The sequence below is a fragment of the Epinephelus lanceolatus genome, chromosome 19 (assembly GCF_041903045.1).
Source record: "Epinephelus lanceolatus isolate andai-2023 chromosome 19, ASM4190304v1, whole genome shotgun sequence".
Lineage (NCBI taxonomy): Eukaryota > Metazoa > Chordata > Actinopteri > Perciformes > Serranidae > Epinephelus > Epinephelus lanceolatus.
In genome coordinates, this window is record NC_135752.1 from 15,195,643 (window position 1) to 15,222,222 (window position 26,580).

At 39.6% G+C, this 26,580-nt stretch overlaps 1 protein-coding gene across 2 annotated transcripts in view; it reads left to right on the plus strand.

The window, feature by feature from the left end:
- Nucleotides 1-13,219: 13,219 nt before the first annotated feature.
- ccbe1 (collagen and calcium binding EGF domains 1) overlaps nt 13,220-26,580 on the plus strand; it is a 42,416-nt gene continuing 29,055 nt past the window's right edge. The window contains exons 1-3 of one of the 2 annotated variants that reach the window (XM_078162043.1): nt 13,220-13,301; nt 13,568-13,695; nt 13,780-13,860. In XM_078162043.1, coding sequence (XP_078018169.1) covers nt 13,592-13,695; nt 13,780-13,860 — 185 coding nt within the window. In that variant the 5' untranslated portion in view covers nt 13,220-13,301; nt 13,568-13,591. The other variant, XM_033646525.2, reaches the window with a different exon arrangement.

Here is a 26,580-nt window from a genome sequence, read left to right on the forward strand (position 1 = left end):
TGAGCAACATTCATAGGAATGAACAAGGCCCTGCCTCCAATACTGTATCCAGTTCTCTTTATAATGGTCTAAACAGCCTCCCAGAGCTGAAGAGTCTTTTTTTGACTATCCTTTAATCTTTGCCCTTCTCTTGTGAATTACAGTTTTACCTCTTAGGACCTCTAACAATTCTTAAAAAAGAGGGGGAATTAGCTTCACAACACTTTTACACAAATTGATTCAAACTTGTAAGCGCAGTGGACTATAAAGCTCTGTGGCCAGGGGACCTCGCAACAGGAAACACAGCGAGTAACCTTTGAAGTTCTGGCACTTTGCTTGCCATTATTTTATAATGTGCATTGTTGTTCAGGTTCAAAGCTTTCCTCCCCAAGGTATTCTTGCCTTCTTCCTGACTCTCTTGTAGACAAATCAACAACATGGTAAAACAGGAGGCTTGTTTATCACAACTTAAATTTAAGGGAACTTTTTGATGCATTTACATTTAAAGGGGTGCCCAAACAATTTAACGTTGACTTCTTGGGGTCATGGAAATGTCAAATGGCCAGTTGAAAAAATTAGATTACCCTTGTAACGATAGAATAATCATATACGATTCAAGTGCTAAGATAATAATGAATAAATAAACAGCTAAAATGGGGAAAGAATTGATTTTAATGGGAGAAAAAAAGTGTGAGTGGAAGCAAACAAAAGTTTGCCTTTTGTCTTCATTCTGTTTCTCATTTTTTGTGATGCAGAGATTCTAAAGCTGCATCGGGACCACATATCATAACTGATCAAGGTCAGATTGCTGTGAATTGATACTAAAATCTCAGAGCACCTGTGCTGCATGTAGATGTCAGAGATTATTTACATCTCAGATGTGCTCAAGGATGGAAATTTTGCATCCCTCAGGAGTGAGAGTGCTGTGGCTGCAGCTGGCTGATGGGGAAACCTTATCAGCATGACGCAGGGAGGGATGTGTATGTGTGTGTGTGTGTGTGTGTGTGTGTGTGTGTTGGGGTAATATACTGTAAGGAGGGCAGGTAATCTTCGTCAAACAGCCTGTAGTTGTAAATGATTGAAAAGAGACACTATGCACTTAAAGATGCTCCCTACTTGTTACCAAGCAGCATTTGTACTGATTGTGAGATCCACAAGACTGTGACACAGCTGGACAGAAACCCACAGTGTGAGACCGACAGTCATTTTGAGCTGTGGCCGCCACCTACACAGTCAGCTTGACTTTCTGTTTACTTCTCTGCCAACTGTTGCCACCATACTGACATTTAAAATGTATGACTAACCAATTAGTGACATTTCTGAAGGGTAAATCAATCACAAATAAGAGAACCAGCTTGTGCTGGCTGTGGTCCACGATTGACACCTTGGCCAGTTCTTACAAAAAAACAATTAGCTCATACAATCAGCTGATGACCTCTCAGACAGGTCAGTTGGACAGGGTAGCAGCAATCTGTATTAGCTGAAACACTGAAAAGTGTTTAATTAGGCAGAAAAAGAAAGGCTACAGAAATACTGAACAAAGAGACACATAACTGTCGAGGAAAGATCTGATTCAGTAGATGTTGTAAAGTGCAAACCTGTCATAGGGTTTTGGCAGTAATTATATTATCGGGTGTTTGGAAGTGTTATTGACGAAAGCTGCCAGTTACTGCTGAGATTTCAAGCTTTCAATACAAGCAGTCCAGTGATGGCGCTGGCTTTTTGCTTTTATTAGCATCTCTTGCACAGACATTTGATGAGAAAAAGAGAAAACGCAAAGCACATTGGCAGTAAAGGAAAGCTAGAATGGACATATACTGTGTAATGGTGTACCATTTTCAAAGCAGATGGTGCAAAGCTCTCAGAAAATGATAACTAATGTGAATTTGCTCTTAGATATGTTAGACATGCAGCAACTAAAGCAGTTGGCTAGCATCCATACAACCATTAGCCTGTGCCTTAAGTATAGTAAGCCAGCAGACAGTAGTTATATGCATATCATGCCACACTAATATTAGGGAAAGGTAAGATATATGCTACCAGCTGTTCATCAATATTGACTCATTTTCTGTAACCCTAATGTTCTGTTTGGAGTTTTAAAGACCTTCGGCCCTCGTTAACAGTTTAAAAAATATATACTTAATATTGTTTTCTCAGCTTGATACTTCATTACTTTTTCTAATTTATTTAGAATTTCTTAAAAACATGCTTATAAAGTAATGATATCCATCAGAATTCTGCTACAGCAAATGAGTCATTACCTCTGTTTGGCATCTCAGAGACTTGCTGTGAAGCATGGTTTAACACAATGAATTTTTATGCTCTGACTGGTGTTGACAGGACATTTTATCCAACACGAACACTCCCCAAATCCCAAACAAGTATGGAGTTTTAACTTTGTTGATAAGAGGTCCAGGGAGGTCTAACGGGTCTAACTTACCATGGATATAAATAACATCACTGTAGGATAACACGCTGTACATTTCTTTCTCTGTGAACACCTTTTTCAAATGTTATGAGCCTATTACAGGGCCGTTGTTAGTTGTCATCACTACCATAATAATGTTTCAGACATGTCAACCTGCACCTACCTATAGGCCAGAAGGTACTTATCCAACGGTCACATATTTAGGCTTCAGGAAAGATCATGGTTTGGGCTTAGTTAAGTACGTTTGTTATGTAAGTTAAGTAACGTATGTAAGTTAAGTGCTTTACGTAGGTCACTTATGTAAAGAAGTTAACTTACATACATCCGGTAAAGGCCCGAACATACTCGGGCAGAACATACGCGAAACGGACTCCGCGGAGGTCCGCGTGGACTCAAAGCGGACGTCTGCAAGGCCTGTGCACGCAAAGCTCAGATTTTACGACTGCGCGGACTCCGCTCCGCGCACCAGTGACTGCTCGGCATGTATTTTTCACATCGCGGGGATTTTTCATGGACATTTTTACAGGAAACTACAACGCGGAAGTGCGCTCGACTATGGAAGCCCGAATGACTGCGGACATTCCTCGCGGAGTCTGTTCCGCTTATAGTACGCCCGAGTATGTTCGGGCCTTAAGACATGTCAGTGTTCACTTTTGTTTTTTTTATACGGGACAAAAACAGTCCAAACTTCCCCCTGACACAATCTCCTCCCCACAGGGACTTTGTAGCTTTCAATACTACATCTCCTGACTTCCTCCTTTGCTCCTGTCATCATTAAAGCCACTAGAGGTTGCCGCATAACAATAAATGTAAATATAGGAGGTAGAGAAGGGCCATACTAACTCCAACTGATAATAGCCATTTAATGGGCTGATAACATTCATATTGAGTGGTGTGAATGACTATTGCCAAACAAAACTGATATATATTTCTTTACACATAAACCTTATTTAACATATAAAACATGAAATAGTTGCTATGGTAACAGTACTTTATGGTCATCTCTGGATTTGTCACCTTCATTAAAGTTTGTTGCAAAGGAATGGTTACTACTTCAGTACTGTTCCACATATTGGGTTTTAAAGATCCAGTATGAAGGATTTAGGGGCATCTGTTGGCTGAAATGTTTTCATTAGTGTATAAATACCTGAAACTATGAATGTGTATATCTACATACAGAATGGGTCCTCCTCCATAGAGTCCACCATGTTGTTTTACAGTGGCCAAGAACAGACAAATTAAACACAAGCACAAGATGGGGCCATTTGTGTTTTCGTGCCAGCCACTGTAGTTCTCCTACATGCTTGGCATATGGAAGAAGTTTCAGTTCAACAATGTCACCACTAGAGGCCACTAAATCCTCCACATTGAACCGTTAATAAAGCCAGAAGAATCAGAATCAGAATTAGAAATACTTTATTGATCCCCGAGGGGAAATTATTTAATTAGAAGAAATTTATGTTTAAAGAAAGAAAATATCTTTTGCAATTATTAGCATTATTATTACACATACAGATGTGGGGTCTGTGCAACCACAAACAAGGAGGCAGTAAAGCCAGTTCCTTAATTTACTGAAACCTGCAAACTCTCATAACATTTTTATGCATTTAAGGTATCTCACACACACACTGAACACTAGGAGTAATTGCATGCATACATACAGAAAAATCCGACCAACCCAACTGGCAGTAGTATAAGTTGGAGATACAGTCTTTTCCTAGAGTCGGTGTCTCGTTCAGTAAGAGCAGGATATGAGAGATGAAGACAGACAGGGAAGTAACCCATCCACAGGCGATATCCTCACCTTTGTGTTTACAAGTTGCCAAGAATGATCAGTGTATCAGTGAAAGGTGCATTGTGTCCACACTGAACTGTAGATGCAGGTCAACCTTAGACTCACCTCACACTCTTGTGGACAAATCGAAAGAAACCACTGTGTTAGCTCAGCTCACACGAAAACTACTTGAATTTAATCTTGAAGTAATGGCTGCTAGAGCGGAAAATCAATGAGGACTGTCACTGCTGCAAATTCAACTATCGCGTGACAGTGGAGGGAAAGGAATGGGTATGATAATAGCTTCCGAGCTAAACAATATGGCTCGGTGTACTGGTGCATGTTGCCACAACCTGGCCATAAATTCACTGATACCCAGGGCCAATTCTGCTTAATGCTTCAGAACTAATTTAAATGATGATGAGCCATATTACCAGACCTGTGCTAGTCCTGATCACCACAGCCCAGAGGAGCTATTATCTTAAGATAGTGAGAGTTGAGAAAAAGCAGGAGCCACAGAGAGGAGTGGAAGAGGTAGAGAAAAGCATGGAAAGACATGAAGCGGATGTGAGGAAGCTCATTTGTCAGCACCTTATGTGAAGTTATGACTGGAAAACAGAAACTTTGCCTAGATATATTATGGTTTTTATGTATCACATTTTGATGAAATCTTAATGCATGCTTTTAGATCTGCTGAGAGAAATAATCCCTTTTTATTCACATTTTTCCTGCATGGTTTGCCACGCTCCAACCATCTGTTCACTGGCTCTATATTTCAGTGCATCCAGATCAAGATGCAGCACATTCTCCATGTGTTAAAAAAAAAAAAAAAACATCCATCTGATTTGGGAACTGCCAACAGTCCTGTTACACGTTTTACTGAAGGTTAAGCCAATCAACAATGTCCACTTAACTCATAACTTATTTTATAACTATTTTTTTTCTCTCTCCAAATGCTACCCACACACATACACAGACGCACACACAGACGCACACACTTTGTCACAGAGGGCAGTGGAAACAGACCAATACATTCCTTTATCAATGAGTACCTAGATCTTGTAGGAGGATAAAAAGGAAGGATGAATTCAAGGAGGTACGCAGTGCGCTGTGCTTGTGTGTGTAGCTGTGTGCATGTGTGCGTATCAAGGGTGGGCAGTAAAAAAGAGCCAGGAGATGCAGAGGAGGGGGAGAGACATAATGGCAGGGAGGGGCAGTGAAATGTGGCCATCCCAAGGACACTGCACTGAGGTTAGATTTATTGATCGCAGCACGGTTGAGAGGACACGTGCAGTGACATGTACTGTAGTAGAAGTAAATTCCAGTCTCACTGTAATCGTTACAGTTTTTGGCGTAGTAATCGTCTGGGAGTTGGAGGTGAGGGGGAGGGGGTTGGGGGCTTTCAATCGGCTTAGTCCAGATTTTGATTGTTTCCACAGTGAATCTGTAAGATTGAACTTCTAGGATTATAAGAAATAGAAATAAATAAAATGCCATTTTTACTATGCGATAGTATTTTGGACCTGTTATTGACGATGCTCCTTTAGCTAGGGACAACCATCCTGTTCTCATCATCTTCCTTGTATCCATGTGGCATTTCAGGGATGGTTTCTGTGTGTGGATGGCCATGTTTACAGCAGATGAACAGCAACACATCACATTACACTTTATGTGACTCACCAGTCAGCCCTTGAACAGCTGGTGCAAGTGAAGAGAGAGAGAGTCATAGTGACGTGTGGTGGAGGAAATCGTTCTCGCTGAGATGACAGGAGGAAAACTCTGCATTAACCTGCTGCCACAACAGTGGAGGTACTGAGAGCCATAGTGATGATGACTGCTTTGCTTTTCTGATAGAGGTGTTGTATTTTATCTACCCATGATAGTTAGTGGAAAGATGATAACACCCGAAGAAACAAATAATGGACTTAATCGTGTTATCATAGGTTTACCTTGTACGATGGGCTTGATTGTAAATCAATCCTTAAACAACAGTCACATAATCATATGTACATAGAAACAGTTCCTCCTGTCCATACCCACTTGATGCGTCTATCTGAGATAAAGCTTTAGCTCAACTAAAGATTACAATTTTGCACAAAATAAGGACTGTGCATCTCATCCCCCATCTCTTGCTTTGAAATTGCATTGAGAAGGGATTTTCTCATGGAATGAAGAGGGAGAGCACGTACAGCAACCAAACACAGTAGTGATGGGAATTACAGTGCTTCAGAGGAAGCCGGATCTTATGGCTCTGTTCCGCTCAAAAGAACGGCTCATTGTTCTTTTTTTTTCTTTGTTTCTTTTTTTTTTTTTTAAATGGGGTTCATAGGTTTATCCACAAAATACTCACTAGGATAATGACAGGGTAAGATTTGGATCTGGGGTTGGGCAATATTAAAATTCCTCCACTGACAGTTTTGCCTCAAGAAAAACAAGGATGAATGAAATTATTATCCAGAAAAAAATTGATGAGATACACACAGCTACGAATATATTTATTGACTGGAGACATGTATGTTGCAGTACCCAGAAGTGGCCACAATGTATCCATCAGTAAGCGCCATTTCTAAGACAATTCAGATCAATCAAGTGGTCCGATCATTTTCAGTCAATAACGGATTAATCAGCACTGAAGTATGGAATTAGGATAACACAAATATAGTCCTACATTTTGTCTACATGATTGACGGTTGATTGCTCATTGTGGTAGTAGTTTTGGTCCGGCTGCACTTTGTGGATGTAGTGGGTGGTGCAATTGCATATCCTGCTGGATGATGAGTTTCAAAATGGGATCGGCAATTTGTAGTATTTAGTCAGCTTACACATTGCTTTGTTCATGTTCCCTGTCTCTTCTTTTTCCTTTGGTTAAAAACCAAAGAAAGTTACATACGCATTTTGCATGTGCAGCACTTCAACGGCTACATTACAATAGTAATGTAGCTGTTAAATGGACGACCGCTCAACTCTTTTACATTACATGTCACATTCACACACACGCTCACATACTGGTGGCTGAGGCTACTATACATGGTGCCCCCTGCTACTCAGTAACCATTCACACACACTCATACACCGATGGAGCCATCGGGAGCAATTTGGGGTTTGGTATCTTGCCCAAGGATACTTCTACATGTGGGATTGAAGAGCCAGGGATTGAACTGCCAATCTTCCGATTAGGGGATGACTCGCTCTACCTCTAAACCACAGCCACCCATGATTGTCACCCACGGTTGCTTCCTCGCTTGTAGTTTGAGCACAGCATGGGTTAACATTACATGGGTAATCACGTACAGCATCAGATGTATGCTAGCGAAATACATAGTAGGCGTTATCATGGACACATGAGCACCAGTATTGTGGCCAACCAATATCATATCAATGATCGCCCAAACCTATTTGGCTCAGATTCAGAGTTAGACATGCCACAAATAAAATTTAATTTCACATGTGTGTCAAAGTCACTTATTTGTTGCAAGAAATAAATATGCAAGATACTTAATCTTCAATACATCTGGTCATATTGATAGTTAAGAATTGGACTTGTTAGCGACTGACACATCACTAAAAAGCTGTTAAATTGTACGTATGAGCTTGTGAATGTTGTTTCAAGACTGCTGTTCTAAGGCTATTTCTCCACCACCTGGCCTCCACACAGTTCTGTTTGATGCAGCAAAAGCATCATAAAATAGTGGGAAAAAGAGATCCATCTCCCCTGGACTTGTTTTTCCCTTGATTTTTCGAGACCTACCAACACACCCATGTGTTGCTTTTATTTCTCCCTTCTCACCATTTGAGCTCCTTTGATGTCATTTCTCCTGCTGTTCTGTCATTTATTTAGTCTTTTAGTGAGTTATGAATCATATTTTTGTATCCTCCTTGATTGCGTCATTGGTCTATTTTTGTTTCAACAAGCAAAATGAGTAGTGGTCCATTGCCATTGTAACAAGGAGAATTCATCATTTAATAAGCCACTAAATTATAAATGTATTTACAGATTAGTAATTGTTTAAAGGGACAATTCACCCCAAAATCAAAAATATGTATATGTTCCTCTTACCTGTAGTGCTATTTATCAGTCTAGATTGTTGTAGTGTGAGTTGCAGAGTGTTGGAGATATTGGCCGTAGAGATGTCTGCCTTCTCTCCAATATAATAAAACTAGATGGCACTCAGCTTGTGGTGCTCAAAGTGCAAAAAAAATACCTTTGAAAAACTTAACAATAATGTCTTTTTGCAAAAACTATGATGCAGTTACTCAAGATAATCCACTTTTGAGCATTTTTATATAGGAACTATTTTCTTTCTTCTGTACTACCCCCGCTAACCGTATCACCATGCAGAGGGATGTATGCATCTACTGCTAGCTCGCCTAGCACCACTGAGTTGGCTAAGATTAAACCTCAGCTGAGGAGGACACCATCAATGTTTACATCTCACACTGTCACAAGCACAAGCCTCTCGTCCATGAGTAGATGCACACTTCCTTCTGTGCAGTGACCCAGTTGGCGAGTGTAATTCAATAAAAAGAAAATAGTTTCTTGGTGAAACTGCTCACAACGGACCTGCGGATTATCTTGAGTCACCAGGTCATGATTTCTGGAAAGAGACATTGCTGTTGAGTTTTCAAAAGAAATTTTTGGCACTTTGAGCACCAAAAGCTGAGTGCCATCTAGTTCTGTTATATTCAAGAGAATGTATCTCTATGGCTGATATCTCTCTGCAACTCACACCAAAACAATGTAGACTGATAAATAGCACTACAGGTAAGAGAAAGAATATGTATCTTTGATTCTAGGGTGAACTGTCCCTTTAATGTAGATTGGTATTGCATTATTGTTACTACGGTGGACGAGTTGACTACATAATAAGGAGCCACATTGAGATCTAAACTGGTTAAAAGATAATTATAGCGTATGGAACCATAAAGGGAGTTAAATATAGAACGAGGCTAAAACATAGTAATTATGGCAATGGTAAATTAATTACTGTAATGAAAACACCTGACCTTATTGAGGTAGACTGAGACTGTATATTAAAGCTGTACCGACTATGTAACAGTTTGCATAAAAAGCTTTTGGGAGACGGAGTGACCTTGAGACAAAAGAAATCCCTGTTAAGAGGGAGTCATAGGTTTGATTCTTGACTGCTAATGCGTCCCTGTCGATCTTAACCTTTTAAAAACGCCATTGAGGAATTCATTTTCTGTAAATAAGACTTTTGTTCCCAATACAAACACAGCTTGCAGGAGTACACAAATGTGTCTGTGATGCAGCCTGTTAATATTTCTAGTGAGCTCAAACTTGCTGTGGCTCTCTCCCAGTCTGTCTGGGCATGTGCAGAGAGGCACTGCAGTGCTGCACTGTGAAAAGAGAGAAAGACAAGAGAGAGAGGAGTTTTGACAGTGGGGTGCTCATGCCCTGCAATATTCTCGTTGCCATCCCATGTGTTGAGGGAGCATTTAGAGGATAAAAGGCTATATTTGTGGAGTCCACTGCTGCAGCCTTGCATTCACAAGAGCCCATTAAGCAGGAAAAGGTAAATGTCGGTGTCAGCGACCTACAAGTCGGTGCACTAGAACTTGTTTCTTTTCAGATTTCCTTTTGCCAAATGACCAAACCAAGTCAGTTTGGTGCAATGAAACCCCTGAAACCATTACAGCATAGATAAGCAGTGTAGTTCTGCTCTGCCTTTTTCCAGTTTCCAGTTCCAGTTGTTTAAGCCTTTTGCAGGGATCTCAAGGACAGCTCCTTAATCAAGAGAAACAACCAAGTCCCATCACAGACATTTTTAGTCTTCATTGGCTTTTGTTTGTTTCCATACAAACCTCTAACAACTGTGTCCTTTCTCCTTGGATCACTTTTCTTTCATCTGATTTAATTCCGAGTCTATCCATACTCCTTGGTGCAGATTCCTTTTCCTGTCGAGGCAGTAAAGATAGGATAAGAGTTTCACTTGATGCGGCACTTTTAAGTGAGACAAAATGGTCTGCCTGTGCTCTAACCAATCCTTCTAGGTCAGGAAGCACCCAGCTCAGATCAACAATGCTGATACTGACTGGTAAACAGTAAGAAGACGAATTACATTGTGAAATCATGGTTTGCTTAAAACATTCTTAAGTTTGTGATATGGCAACCAGCTAGACAAAGCATTGATGCCAAGAGTCCTGGCAAACAAGCCTTAACTACTCATACCCAGAAACCAAGACTACATTATAAAAGTTTTTCATTTAAAAGAGACAATAAAGTACTTCCACAGAGGTAAAGGGTAAAGATGCTTCCTTTGTTGATCACTGTTTGTTCTCTAGAAATTGATGACAATGCAAGAGTCTCAGACAATTATTTCATATCTCTAAGGCAGAGGATGTTGCTAGGCATTATAAGTGAGGTTATTAGGCCTGTAGCTTTGATAGAGTATCAGCCTGCAACATTAATTGGCTACTTGTGCCGTTGCAGGCATGATCATTCTCTGCCTCTCAGGCTGCTGAGCTGAGGCATCAAAACAGGTGGAACATAAATGGCACAGCATGTGCACCTCAGAGTCGTGACGCACCCTGGTATTTCTAAAAGCTGTCATCCATTTTGTGGGCAATGATGACGATAGTGGCGAGCGAGGGGTGGGGGTGGGATCTCTTGGTTGAAAGGGCCATCAAGTGGCCGGATATTGAACTGCACCTTCAGACGGTTGCTGAGCCATGGAGGCTCTGTTGTAATGAAGCAGGGGACTCTGCTTTCTCTTGAACGGGAATGGTCATGCTTGAGCAGGCCCTTTGAAGCAGGCTCAAGGTGCTATTTTCTGCTGAATGATACTGTGAGAAGTACGATTCCCTTTCAGTAGGGAAAAAAAGGCATGATTGTAATAGGAAATATTGTATTACCTTTCACCTGAATGGACATTCGGACTAATTTCACCTTCTGAATGTGGTTAAATCATACCTGACTGACCTCACAGATTGAAAAGCTACCATAGCGGCTGTACATGACACCACACTCCTCTTGTTTCACTGGGATATCCTTTACAGGCTCCTCAGTGGCTCTGCTATCCAACTCTGTGTAACGACACACTGCATTCCTGAGAAACCGAAGAACTCAGGGGTTCTGCAGGTGCAAGTGAACAGTGTCTGAGCCCAGATCAGGCCGACTGATAGAGGTCACACTGAGGTCAAGGTCATGCAGAACGAAAGTCACCAGCATATTGGTTTAGGGTTTCTCATTAACCCCCTTTAAATCACTTGACCCAAAGAATGAGCAGGATAGTGAGGTGAGTTTGGATAAATGGAGCATTAAAGTTACAACTTAGTTCCTCCTGATGCACATGACTTGTTGGACTTGCACCATATTATTGTGCTGATTGGAATCCAAGTAACTACTCAGTACTGAGTACATGCTTAAATGCAGTTTAGAGGTACTTCTACTTTATTCATTTTATGCTATTTCAACTCTTATTTTAGAGGGAAATATACTTTTTACTCCAATACCCTTATCTGAAAACTGCACATAATGATTACAAATAAAGACTTTAAAAACCCATCATAAGCATATAAAATATAATGCATTGTTTATTTGAAATAACCAATAGTAAACAAAAAAAACCAGTCAAAATTAGTTTTTACACTGTAGTATTGCTACTTATACTTATGCGCAGGAGCTGAATGCTGCCTCCACTATTGTTGGATTCAGATTTACAATTATTTTATTTCATGATAACGATCTGTTTAAATGACTTTAAATTATTACACCTTGCAAGAGCAAAATGCCAATGAACAGCTCATAATTCAAAATCTGGCAACATAATCAGATATCATTTGAATTTCACAGGTTCTTTAGCTTTTGGTTTTTAGATTGCAAATGTTTAGACAAGATATAATGAGGCGCATATTGTGCCACTGGGCCCCGGGCTATAAATACATCCTGTTTGTCCTGCAATCCTTTAGTAGATTTTTTTTTCTGGAAGCTCAATTAATTCACAAACTGCTTTTCTCTTTCATCATGCTGCTCAGCTTTGTTTGTGATGACTTAGCTGATATTTTGCAACACAAATCCCCAGAGTTTTGATGCAGTAAATAAAGACGTTAATCTGCGTTGCTTATACAGAAACTACAGAAATGATGCCCTCTGGTTTGCAAAAGAGGATTTAAAGCTGTGGTCTGAGCAGAATAAATGTAAGTAACTGCTATACTGTCTCATTTGACTAATGAGAGCTTTTTGTTTAGATAATGCTAACTAGTAAACAGCTTATAATGTCTTTGTTTAGCTGAGATGAAACCTGCATATTATTGTCTCTTGAGACATCATAAGCTGACAACATCATTGAAGTGTATCAAAATCAAAAGCATCAGATATAAGTCAGTAGTTCTAATTTACCTCTAATATTTATTTTCTTTATAAGCTGCTCCAGTAAATTGGTATTGCACTTCCATAAATTGTGCAAGATTTGTGAAAGTCAAATATCCTTGGGCAAGATACTGAAGTTGAGCTACCCTGCATGTGGATCAAGCTCCAAAAACATATATAACATCCTATGCTTCTCATTTTGCAGCTCATGATTCAACATTTCATGATCCCTTAAGACAACTTTAGTAATCTCCTCCTATAGCCACGAGAGAAATTAAACAACCGTTTTTACATGCTGGGTAGTACTTCTGTGAATTTCATGTGTGGCGTGCCCCTTTAAATATTTATGCAATTTTGTTGGATCAATGTATGAATAATTAATGTTTACAACTTCAAATAGAGGTACAGCAAATTAATTACTTGAAATGTATGTGTGCTCATACTGCTAATGTATATTTAATGTGTTGGTTTTATGAGCACCCACTTGAATGTCTGCTTGACACACAGAAAATAAAAAAAGTATTAATTGTTGATGGATTCACCACATATTTGTCATTGTAGAGAAAATTGTATTTAATTAATAAATATGTTTTATTTAGGCGTCATTTCAGTAACAGCCACGCGGTGGTAGCAGAGATGCAGACGTCATGACGCACACACAGCGTTCCGCTATGTGTGTACGTGCGTGCCCATGCGCTCGCGCTTGTGTGGGGTGAGTGATGGGGTAAAAGTTTAGTGCTGTGTTTCGCTCAATTTTCGAAGTTAACCGAAGAAAAACGATAAAACAAAAGGTATATTCGTGTGTCAGAGAACTTCTTAGCTAAAAGAAAAGATGTTTAACGATAGAAAAGTAGAAATATGTATATTTTCCGGTGTCTTGAGGTGACCTGTCAGAAGTATGGAGGACTGAAAGTTACCGCTGAAGTGACAGTTCATTCAGTGTACCTACCCAGAGGCACGGGGCAGAGTGGGAGGGTCTGTCGTTGTGTTACACCGCTTCACTCCCAGAAGTTGTAGCAGAGAGGAGCTAATCATTACAAGTGTGGATTACTGTCAGCACCCAGGTGACGGGACCGATGAAATGATACTACAACACAACAGGAGCCCTCTGCTGCTCGCCGTCACCTGCATGTACTTCTCAGGAGGTTTGCTCTGGTCCTACCAAGAAGAGGATGCCAGCAACGGGTAACTATAGGACATGTGAATGACAAGAGGACTCTTTGAATGAGGTGAAAGAAAATGCTCACTCTAAAATGTTTTCTCTCACAGTGAAGAGTGCTCTGAGAATAACATTTCTACAACTAAGTACCCCTGCGTGAAGTCGACTGGAGAAGTTACAACGTGTTACAGGTACTGAGTGATTCATGTGCTTGGATGCTGTTCAAATTCAGTCATTGCCTGACGGAGAAGGATTATAATAATGTGAAATCATTGAACTGCAGATGAGTGCATTTTGTGCCTATGAAAGTAATTGCAAAATGTAGCTCTGCGTGCTGTAAAATTGGACTCCTCATTTATTATTCAGAGCAATAATGTTGTTTAAATGGTGCTTGGTTGAACTGTTAGTGAGATGGAGGCTAATTTTTACTTTGTATAACACTGGGCACATTTCTGCTTTATGAAACATGGGAAGAATCACAAAATGTTATTGCCTGAGGCTGCTAATAGCTTTAAAACATAAATGAATAGGCTATAAACATCCTCTTGACTTCCTCTTTACCACACATGTGATTTAATTATTATTTTCAATAAATCTAGTGTTGGTCAGATGTTTATATGAGTTGGAAAATGTCTGCTTCCTGAAAGGATGCTGTTGATCATTACTGACATTACAAAACTCCTTGAAGCTTTAAGTAATTACATTAAAAAGTATCTAATGAAATGAAGGGATTTCTGGCGACACGTGGGTGGATTTTCCTCTTAATCATCCTTTGTGAACTTCAGGGATCATAGCAATCTTAATATCCACAAGCCTCCAGATTGGCCTGTTATGCTCTGACACTGGCTTTAATTATGACAGCTCACAGACACAGTGGACACAGCGTCTCCTCGCTGCAAAAACTCCTGTCAGAGGCTATGGATTAAGTTGTTAGAACCCTAATCTGTCTTCACTGCCAGGGGTCACCTCACAGGCATGATAAAAAAAAAACTTGTAACTACTGACTTTAAGAAGGTAGTTTAGTCAAAAATCAATTCAAATATCCACTGTGCTTTCCCCTCAATGTCAAATCATTATTTAGATACAGTTTACAGCAACACAATGTGACAAATGTCTGCTGTCTTTGTGATGAATGCAAGCTGGGAGTTGAATCATTTGATAATAGATATTGAACTAGACGCACGCTACTCTCCAACACCCCCACACTCTTTACAATGCTCCTTTAGGAAATATTTATTATATCACAGACAGCTGATAAATGCTCAGACACCACTTGCGGGAATGCAATGCTTGTTTTCAGACACATTGTAATTCAGTCTAGTGAGATGGATGTACTGTTGTTCTGGAAACAAAATCATACAACTTACTTAGGGAAGTAATTTTCAAACATTTTGTCAATCATCTTGATTCATAGCAAATCTATTTCTGTATGTCCCTTTCTGGGAAGGCGTATCGAGAACTAGAGAAACGCCAGACTGTTGGATATCTCTTCTGAGAAGTCTTTCCAAATGTCGACTTTGTAAGGTTTCATCTCTGCATCACTTGACAAACTACTGGCTGTGGTTCAAGCACACAGTGACATCCTGTTTGATCTTTAAATCTCAAACACATTCTTAACATAATTATGTTGGTTTATGGTTATTGGCTGCGGCCACAGTTGTTTCCCACAATGTTTATTTAAAGAAGAAAAAGTGTTTCAGCTAAGAGCCAAGATAATACATCCTGGGGTGCTTTTTAGTTCACCTGCATGGCGTGAGCTGATGACTGCCCATCAGCACTGTTAGTGGAGACGTTTTATTGTCGTGCCAAAGATTCAGATTAATGATCTGAATTTGATAAGATGAGTGTTGATTCTGATTACTGCATTTTTGTTTTCAAACTGAAGTAATATACCAGTGCAATTGTGCCTTGGCATGACTGAACTGTAGTTCAAAGGAACCAAGCATGATTTAAGCTGGCAAGACTCAGTTGCCAAAGGAAAGTATAGGCTTATGGCATTCATTAGGCGCTCTGTAGAGTATCAGTGTGTCTACACATATTTGAACATTTTGTTACAGTAATAAGCTTTTTTCTTTAATAAACACAGATCTATTTGTTTAAAAGTTGTTGCTTGTACTCACAGATGTGCTGTAGCAGTTTGATACCTTTGATGCACATTTTTAGTTTATTTTTATACATCAGTTTTATGTTTAAAGGACAATCTGTAAAACATCAGTTTATAGCTTACAGTGCACATGAGCATTTGCAACCCATTTTCATTCCCAGCTCGTCAAATACCAATGTTTTGTCATGCCCCTCGGCATCTCATCACAAAGCGCAGGGCACCCTTTAGCTCTTTATACCATGTAAGTTTCTCTCAGCCTCAGGTATTGCCATGGATAGGTTTACATTGGAGTTAATTGAAAGCCTGGTGCATCTCATAAAGACACTAAAGGGGTGCTTTTGGCGTCAGTATTTCATCCTGAGGGGTTCAACAAAGCATCAAAATATGTGACACCCTGGGAATAACAACAGAGTAGCATTTCCTTCATGGGGTGAATATAGCTTTTAGTAAGGTTGTTTGAATTCTCACTGAGCAGTTTCATTAATGCCAACATCACCTTGGATTTTATTTTTGAAAATGGTATTCTTATTAGGTTATTTAATGCATTTGACAATGCAGTATTTACCAGGTCACAAAAGTAATTGGGATACTGTGCATTACAAATAGAGATCAGTGCTGCTCTCACATGTGTAAGAGTGGTTGCCAGGTAACTAGCGGAGTATCCAGTCACTGCTCTCAGCCAAGAAATGCACATAAACCCCTTTAACACAGCAAATTATTGTTTTATATTTATGTTTTTATATATATATATATTTTTACATATTAAACAAACAAGATGTAACAAGTCAACTAATGAGCTTTGGAGATGTCGGTAGCTGGATTTTTTTTACATTTTCAGGCTGGCTATTAACCCCTTGTTTTCAGTCTTTGTGCTAAACTAAGCTAATAAACTGCTGGTTGAATATTTGAATAAGCATTTCACTGCTCTTTTTAGAAAACTGGGCTGTCTATGCAGTAGACACATGCAAATACTTTTGAAATTAGTGCTTTATGACGACAGAAAACGGGGAAATGGCTGTGGCATTCACTTTTGCTCAAGAGGTAAAAAACCTACAACTACAGGAATGCATTGTGCTGCACTGGACCCATAAATGCTCCCGTTGGTAGGTTGGGAAATGCAAGCTCGGCTGTTTTGACTCAGAAAACAATATGGCTGCCTGCTGTTAACAAGCAATCTTGAATTACAGTTTAACAGTAAGATAGGATATGTTTCTTAAACACAGTAACAGAATCTTGGTTCATATTTGATCAGCACTATTTAGTTTTCACGTTTGATCAGTTCCCATTTTTACAATACAGAAAACAGTATGGCGCCCACTTCCTGTTCACAAATTCCCGTATCACAGTCAAACAGTGCACTAAAATATGTTTCTGGGGGCATTTTTCTTGGTTTATATTTGATCAGCACTGCCTGGTTTTACTGCTTGTTCGGAATTTGGTCTGAGAGGGAGAGAGAGCGGTGTCTCTCTCTCTTAAACTCAAAAGGAAGTTTCCTATAGTTCAATTACACATACTGTGCCCACTGCTATGATACAAAGCTGGTTGAACATCCAATGTGAAAGTGGCATCTTATCTTACTCTTGGCAAGAAAGCAAAATGTCAAACATTTTAGAGACACTGAAATTCGAGTCTCCTCTAGTTCAAGTGGGAGAGGAGAGGACCACATGAAGGAATTTTGAAACAGGCCCCCTTTGACCGTGGCATTCCTCTGTGTGCACAGTTTAACACTCATCCTTGAAGGAATTTATCATATTGTGAAACAGCATCAGAGGACACACCAGAGACCTAGGGAGCATATGTCACAGTACAAGACAAGTACCAGGGCCTCAGCTGACTTGGACCATATCTGTCTCACTGTCAGTGCAGGCACATTCCTCTCTAACTGTCTTTCTGGGTTGTTTTATATGGACATTGTCATATGTGGGTTCTGCGTAAGGATTCAGCCTCTTAGGCATCAAAATATACACTAATGTTTGTAGTTCTACATGCTGTAGGGCTTGGCTCACGATAGGATGTGAAAGGTTGTGCAGGGTTTTTGCTCCAGAAGTTGCACTTAAATCACGACTGCCTGTGATTGCAACATAAATGCTTTACTAAAATGCAAAGCAGGGTTTGATTAAAATGATTAGGTGCGTGCTTTTTGTTCCAGTTTGGCAACATCTTACGTGCTAAGTGGTCACTGCTGTTGTGTTTCAGGAGTTTACCTCCCAGAGCTCAGTTTGTAATCTGGCTTATCTTTGTTAGATGTCTGTCTTTGCTGTTGGTGGCTACTTTTTCTTTGGTGGTTCAGTTATCACTGGTCATACTAACAAACCTCTCAATCCTCATAGTGTATTTTTATCCAAACCACAGTTGTTGCCGCTGAAAACGTAAACCTATCACTTTCTGTGCCCAGGGAATTTTCTTTCTGCGGCTTGTGTCACAAAGCACGATTACTGACTTAGCTGGACAAAAGCGATGAGTAGGCTATAGCCCAGAAGAGGTTTTTATTTGAGTCCATGTTGCAGATTTGAGGGGCTTCCAGGTTTTACTCAGCAGTTATCCAGCTAACTTCATAATCCTGCTTTGTGAGACAGACCCCCTGGGGAGAATATACCTGACAGTGGATGTTCGCAAACAGCAAATCTTTGAGCTTTCATAAACAACTTAAGGCTGAATCACTCAGCCTGCTCTGGCAGTACAGAGTGACAGAGCAGATATTCATGAAAGGTTTTTGAACTAAAGATTTACTGTTTTATTGTTTTTATTAGGGATTGGAATTGATAAGATCCAATGCCATTATCAGTTCTGCTTATTGTTTCGATTCTTTATCCATTTTCTTGTTGATTCCTGATCAGTTTTCTGTGTGGAAAATGTTAAGCCACACAGGTACATAGGTTTTCTGCATCAGTGCACAATGTAACTCTCATTCACCTTCTCCTCGCTCATTTTCCCTCCCTGCGCAGCAAGCATGAGGGACAGAGCTGGTCGTTGAGTTGAGCTGGCTGCAGCCTGAGAGCTAGCTGTAGCAACAGTCTGTCATCGTCTAAAATGGATGAAATGAGACAATATTTGTACAGGACTCATTTTCGTTGAGGTTTTCTTAGAAAAAATCTGCTAAACCTATTTGTGTGGTGCTAATGTTATTATAACAGGATATTTCCCCTTGGTAATGGACGTGCTGCTCATTTGGAAAGCAGTGGAACTCGTGTGTAGAGTGTCAAATACATGGCATTCCTGGACTTTAAGCCCATGTTGCATAGAAAGATTTGTCAGCACATTGCTTTTGTTTCCACCCACTTTGGACTGTTTCTTTCTTTCCACCATGACTCCTTCTTGTCGCAAGTTTCGCATGAGTTTGACGTCATTGTTTTGTAATAAGCAACTGTCAGAAAAACATGCTGACAAGAAACTGATCAATTCGGAGGCATACGATGGCAATGGCTCAGACAATTTGGAACCGGTTTTCAATCCCCATTCCTAGTTTTCATGGTGTGTAATCAAACTCGATAAATGTAGCCGTTTTTTTCAGCTAAGTATCTCATGACATCTCTGAAAATCCAAGATGAAAACCAGATCCAATGTGTTAACCATCACAGGATCGAGACACATTAATAATCCTTGTTTATAACTTCTCTCAGGTGACAAGAGGGTACATGAAACAGTGATTACATTGGCTTGATTTATTGTGTATATGATGTTGGCCTTACCTACCCTGTAAAGGAAATGCTTCACTGGAAAAGAAGCAGAACACAGTGAGAGTGAGTCCGTCCACTCTACAGCTGCAACAGTTACACATAATTGATGTGTGGCATTTGTAATTGTTGCTTTGTTATTTTTCCAAATAATTCTGGTGGTACTAAGCATTTTGTTGCTTTCCCTCCTCCCTCTCTTCTGCTCCCATTCTTCTCAGCGCAGGAATTCAGGGGAAACTCTGGTTTACGCAGTAAGGAAACCAAGGATAACATTTCATCAGCCCCCCCGTGAGACATGATAGCCGTGATACTTCTCATGCACTTGGCTAATCCAAACAGCATTGTTTGTGTCCCGTAAATGTCCCCATTAATCCATTTCCAATGAAATGCATCAGACTTTCTTCATAGGTATTACTCAGTTTTACTCACTCCTTTTACGCACCGTATTCTTAGTGAATCAAGTGGCCCAGAAATTTGTCTGAAGGAATTACTGTAGATAGATTTTCCATTGACTGCAAAATGAGTAATTGATTTATATTGTGATTCCCAGTTAGATCCAAACACAGTTGGTGTACTGCTCGGCTCCAGAGAAATGATCACTTCAGTCTGATTATTCAACTTGGCTACAAAGCCTTAAGTCTCTCTTGTTTCCTTAGTTTTCAGATCTGGTTTTCACATCAGATTTGAATGTATTCTGCGCCTTGGAATAATCCTCTCTGCTGGACCTCAGTTCCATCTTCCCATTCAAACAGCTTTCAACACGAGAAATACACTTGGGGTTCTTTGCTGCCATATTGTCATCCCTCCAGTGATCGTAGCTCCATGAAGAATACTTTGTGGCACAGCAGAAGGAGTTCAGCAGTTAGTTATGTTTAGTCTTTTTGGGCTACTACATTTCTGATACAACTGTAAATGTTCTGCACTGGAAGGTAGAGTGAGTCTAGATTTATGGACAACATACGAGTAGCATCTTTCTTGGTGGAAAAACACGTAACTCAAGAAAGCCCCTATGTTATAATGTTACTAAATGAATGTCAACTGAGCCATGGGCACACATCCACTTTTGTAATGTAGTTATTTAATAGGCTGGAATCCTTTTATAGACGTCAGACTTAAATGTTCCAACATTTTCAACGTCTGCTTATACTGAGCTTCTAGGTGAAATTACACACAAACTGATACAGTATAATTAGTCATTTAGTGCCATGATTATTCTGCAATGAAAGAAAGAAAACTCTCTGCTGGAAAACTGATGATTGCACATGAGGGAGATGGAAAATATTAGGCAATTTAAAATGATTACTCTCAGTCTTAGACATTTTCTATAGATGTGTTTTTTATTAGCCTACAAACCCAATTATCAACCACCTCATGTGCTACTGAACATGCGTCAGAGAACCAGTTAGTAGAGTTGATAAGTATACTTGTCAAGTCTTGTCTTATTATTTGTACAAGAAAAGGTAACAGCTCAGTTCATGTCAGGAGATTTGGGAGATAGGGGAATAGCAAACCAGTAATACATGTGCTGTAGCTGTTGTGCTGTTGTAGACATTGTTCTGGTGGTTTAAGGGTTTCCAAAAACACACAGACTAAGTGCCAGAGCAGGCACATTTTTTGATTTATTAAAACCACATCTGGAATTACTAACAAAACACTTTTGGATTTGGTTTAAACCGCAAACTATTTTTAGAAATGACAACATTATAAGTGTTGCATTTTTGCCTTTGAAAAGACAAAACTGCATCATAATAAAGTAAATAAGTTGTCTGGAAAGGAGCATGGAAAATATCCAAGATGTTTCTCAACAGCCCTTTGAGTCAAACAGTTTACCGGAATTTACCCCAGTAGATGCATAATGAGATAACGCTACTGAAAATCATGCCAATCAAAAAAGCTTGAAATGATTTACAGTACCTGGCACTATGCCACAGCATTTTGTTACGTTATACTGAGTAATAGGAGAAAAAGTAAGAGTGAAAGTTGCTAGTATAATGTACAGCATTACATTCCACATGAAACTCTATTGATAAAAGGCAATAAATCCTTGCTTTTACAAACTGTTGAATACATTTCATGTTAACCGACACAATCATAAGGTCTGATTTATTCCATAATTCAACATAAACTAAATCCCTAAAATGATACATAATACCCTGTCAAAGAAAATACATCAACATCTGTTTTCTATCAATATTCAGAATGAGGATATGTAGCCTGTTAACTGATGTAGACCGCTCTGTTACTGGGCCTTTACTGTGGATTCAAGGGGTTGACATGAATATTTGGTGTTGCTCTCTAATGACACATCTAAAGGCACAGAGGGGGAAGTCAGCTGTCAGATAAGCTAATGGTCACAGTCTGTTTGATTCCAAATACTATGAAATAACAGTAGAATACCAATAATAACTTGGTTTTATGTCAGCAGCTTTATCCTTAGTGTCGCCCAGGTGCAAATCTCCCCGCTCACAGTGCTATCTGTGATGGAATAATTCTCCCGAATGATTCTCCTCAATTTGATGAATCATATGCAGAAAAATGATGAGAGTCAGGGGACATAAACGTATTCCTCACATTTCTTCCAACAAGTCCCCACAATGAAACAACAAAATATGTTTGTAACTGTGTCTGTATCAGCAGGGCAGCAGCATTTGTCTGTGCCTTCCAAAACCACTACAAATAACAGCTGGGAAAAATAAATTAGTTTTAAGATCTGACAACGCCTTGGATAAAGGGGTAGTTTGGATTTTTTAAAGTGGGGTTATAGAAGATACTTATACATAGTTAGTGTATTACCTACAGTAGATGGCAGTTGGCGTGCCCCCAGTTTGGAGAAGCAAACAGGAGCACCGCCATGGAAGCTAAGCAACATACTGCTGTGAATGTGGGTTGCAGCATAACATGGTTAAGCCACCTAAAAAAAGGCCCACCAAAAAAAAAAAAAAAATCTGTTTAAATGCCCGCTATATTTTCACTTCTTTACCTTGCCATCAGGCAGCTGTTACCGACTGTAAACTGAAGCCGTTACAGCATTTTCTTCAAAGACCCCAGCCTCCTTGACATTCATTCATTCATTTTCTGTAACTGCTTATCCTGTTAGGGGTTGCGAGGGGGTTGGAGCCTATCCCAGCTGACATTGGGCGAGAGGCGGGGTACACCCTGGATAGGTCGCCAGACTATCATAGGGAGACAGACAACCATTCACGCTCACATTCACACCTACAGGCAATTTAGAGTCACCAATTAACCTGCATGTCTTTGGATTGTGGGAGGAAGCTGGAGTACCCACGCTGACACAGGGAGAACATGCAAACTCCACACAGAAGGGCTCCCCCACCCTGGGTTTGAACCAGGAACTCTCAAACACAGGAGCTGCTGGTCTAAAGTTCAAATCTGTTCATACCATGCCTATGAATTCAGTTCAGTGTATCTACAGGCTGTATAAAAAATGTATAGTTGGAGCTCCCAAGGCCCCATACAACCATCAAGTTCAGTTTCTCTCGCTTTATCCATAAACATCAAATGCACCCAGAGCTTTTCCACTTGTTATTGAACAGTTTAATTATGTGTGTGATTTCATGTACGTAACTTCTCTGCTCTTAAACATTCCGATAGCAATACCCCTCATCCATGCATTTGACTGAAAAAGAGTTCATGATGCTTTCACCTCCTGTTGGGAATAGAGTCACCTTGTTCACTGTAGCAGCTCAATATTAAAGCGAAACTAGATTTGCATTTGTATTCACTGCACTTTGGCTCCCAGCTCTTTCATAATTAGCAGGTCAATCAGATACTTTTCTCATGTGATGTTGGCTTTGGTTTAGCTTTTGGTCATTATTAGTCAATGTGCTCATAAAACATGTCTTCTTTAAAGACACTATTCAGGTTTTAAATGATTGCAACACGTCTGCTCTATACAGGGCAGAACTCTGCTTGTGCCACTTGTTGCCTACGGCGAAATTGTAACAATCAAACAAATGTGCATTATTCGATTGTTTTGCTGTTTTTGCTCAGTCACATTTTTGATTAATTATCCGCCTGTGTGCTCACGTACATGTCCCACTTTAGTAAATACTCTGCACAGGTGGGATTAGTTGCACCTGCATGTGCAGTTCTGGGCCAGTAGACCTCATTTGAAATACATCATTACTTAGAAAAGGCCTTTATCCTGTTTTTTAAACTTAGATAACAAGACAAACTTGTAAGTTGGTTGCTGTGCTGCTTTACTGTAACGACGGCATCTCCAAAGTAAACATACACAGGGATTAATAACATCAGTCTTTTTAAATACACCAAGAAAACTTTTATAAGTTCCTGTTGTTCAGAGAAGGGGGAAGTATTGTTTGTGTAACTCCACTTTATTTACGATTATTACTTGTTTTTTGGAAGTGCCTGTGCTCCGACACAGTAACTCAAGTCTGTTTTCCTGTCCCATACAAATATTATTGTTGTTGATGTTAATAATTCACAGCACATACATCCTAGAGCCCACCATTATTGTGTGTCACTTTAATGGTGACGCACTTTGCACCATATTGTGAATAATATTGTTGTAGAAGTCGAGCCAATTGGTTGTGAGTAATTTCTGCAGGTCCTGTCATTAATATGTTAGTGTGCTGCTGGAAGTTCTCACAGTCAGTGTGGAGCTGTGTTGTGAGTGGGAGTTGGAGGCAGGTTTTTCAACTCTGATTTACATTCATCATTCATCTTCTATATGGGGGGATATTTTACAAAACATTTTAATCTGTATTATTTTATTTTAGATGAGATGTAAAAGAGCTGTTTAGCTACAGTCCTGTCAGCAGTTCAACTGAAGTGGTGATATGCCCTATTCAGTGAAGGATAAGTCCCCATCCTGTTCCTTAAAAGCAGTGAGGAAGATGCAGTGAAGTGTAAGTTATCACAGTGAGAGCAGGGGAGGACATGTTAGTGTTAAGGAGCATTCCTTAGTGACGGATGCAGAGCACAAACAGCAGCGAACATCCTCTCTCTCTCGTCTCTTATGTCTTCGGTGTATTGCCCTGCATGAATTAAAGTAGTGTTTTAGAAATATACAGTACATATAGTAGGTGTTCATAACTTTGCTACTATTGGATTCACTGTGTCATATTTCTTTAAGCAAAATTGCAAACACAAGGACAACAAATATGGCCCCACATCTTTAAAGCTCTCACTTACAAATGAGACATTTCTTTTCCTTCTTTGAATGATTAGAAACTGTTCTTTTTCAGATTCTAATAAGGCTTATCATTTAAACATTTTCAGTATTACTGACAGAGAGTAATTTGATTTGAGTCCCTACAAATGCATTTTGACATCTGTTTCCATTTGACAGACTCTAATACAAAACATGCCTTTGCCAGAAAGACTGTGACTCTAAGCATTCTTGCTCTTAATGTTTCCTAAAACCTGGAGTTGTTATATCAGAGTAGTTTGACAACTGTTGTTTAGATGATTTTGACCTGTTGCCCAGAGCACACATACTTAAGCGCTCTACAGTAGTTGTCCAGTATGTGGAGGACAGGCTGTAAATGAAGATGAATATTCTCTGTCAAAGCCTTCATGTCTTCAAAGGCATGTAAGGGGTGTGGGGTAACTGTCAGCTACCAGCTAAATATCTACCGTAAATGAACAGGAGGACTGACAAGAAGTGAACATAAATCATATATATAACTACAGGACAGTGTATAAGATTAAGGGTTAGGGGGAATTAGTGGCATTAGTGGTGAGGACTGCAGATTGCAACTAGCTGAATTTTCTCTTGGTTAGGATTTCCTCAGTGTTCATTGTTCAGGAGGTTTTTACAGCGAGCGAAAGTATCTACATTTGTATCTTCCTCTCCACAACAAACAGACCAAGTGATTTAAACTGGTAAAATCACTGAATAAAGCAGTTTCATGTTACAAATCAGTGTTTCTCCTACACTGTTCAGCATGTCACAGATGGGCTGCTAGCCCAGCACCTGCTAATGTGTGCTCACCTTTTTTCTCTAATAACTTAAGATCCAGACGTTTAAGTAGATCTTAACTGGAGCCGAGCTATTTGCAGATGTCTCTTGCTTTCCAAAACAAATAAAGCTGTTGATTTAAACTTTAACTTTAATAAAGCAGTTTCATGTAAAAAAAAAAAAAACAAAAACAAAAAAAAACAGTGTTTTTCCAACGCTCTCTTCAAGGAGGGGCTGCTAACTACAATGGCAGATGCGAAAACGTGCATGGCCCTATCTCACGCCAGTGGTTTGTCTTGGCTACTGTAGTAACATGGCAGTGCAACATGGGGATCCATGTGCTCCCATTTTAAATATTAAGGGCTCATTCTAAGGTGAAGAAAACACCTTTACTTATTTAATTATTAATTATTCACTAAAGAAAACATACTTATATTCCATTTCTGCTAATATATCCCCCATAATCCTACATACTGAACATTTGAATCAGAGTTATTATTTCATATGGCATAAGTACATGTGTGTTAAGACAGAGGCAGGTATAAGAGATTGCCATCTGTGCTGGTGTTCATGCATTTTGATATACTCTACATGGTCTGACCTTAAATATTACTTTTAATACATGCTCAATGGTCGTAGATCCTAAATCACATGAATCATATGATTTATGTGGTGTGGTCTGTTGCCCATTCAACATTTTCAGATCACAGCCATTTTCCCTTCTCTAATCCACGTATCAACAGTTTATTTCTGATATTTTGGTTTCTTAGCATCCCTCTCTTGTTCCTTTTAGCTGCAGCTCATTCACCCATCTGTTTCTTTCCATGAACTGTAGTGTGGTCACGCTTTGGTCACGCTGTGGTTTTGCGATGGTTAAGAGATGTGGTGATATGTAAACCACAGGCTGTGGTTTTTCTGCCGTCATGCCTCTGCCCCATGTATCCAAGACTGTGCTCCAGTTGTAGTCAACATGTCACTACATTCTACCCAGAAAAAAGACAATATGGCAGTTATTTATTACATTAGAAAACAGTATTTGTACACCCCCCTACTGTGAAACTGGAACTTCTTGACAAGTAAATCAGTGAATTGAAAGCAACTAAATGTGTGCTGCTTTTTTTTCATAGTTAATTGTTATTCACGGTTGGGCGCCTTAATGTATTCCCCTATAAGTGAAAAAGTGAAAAAA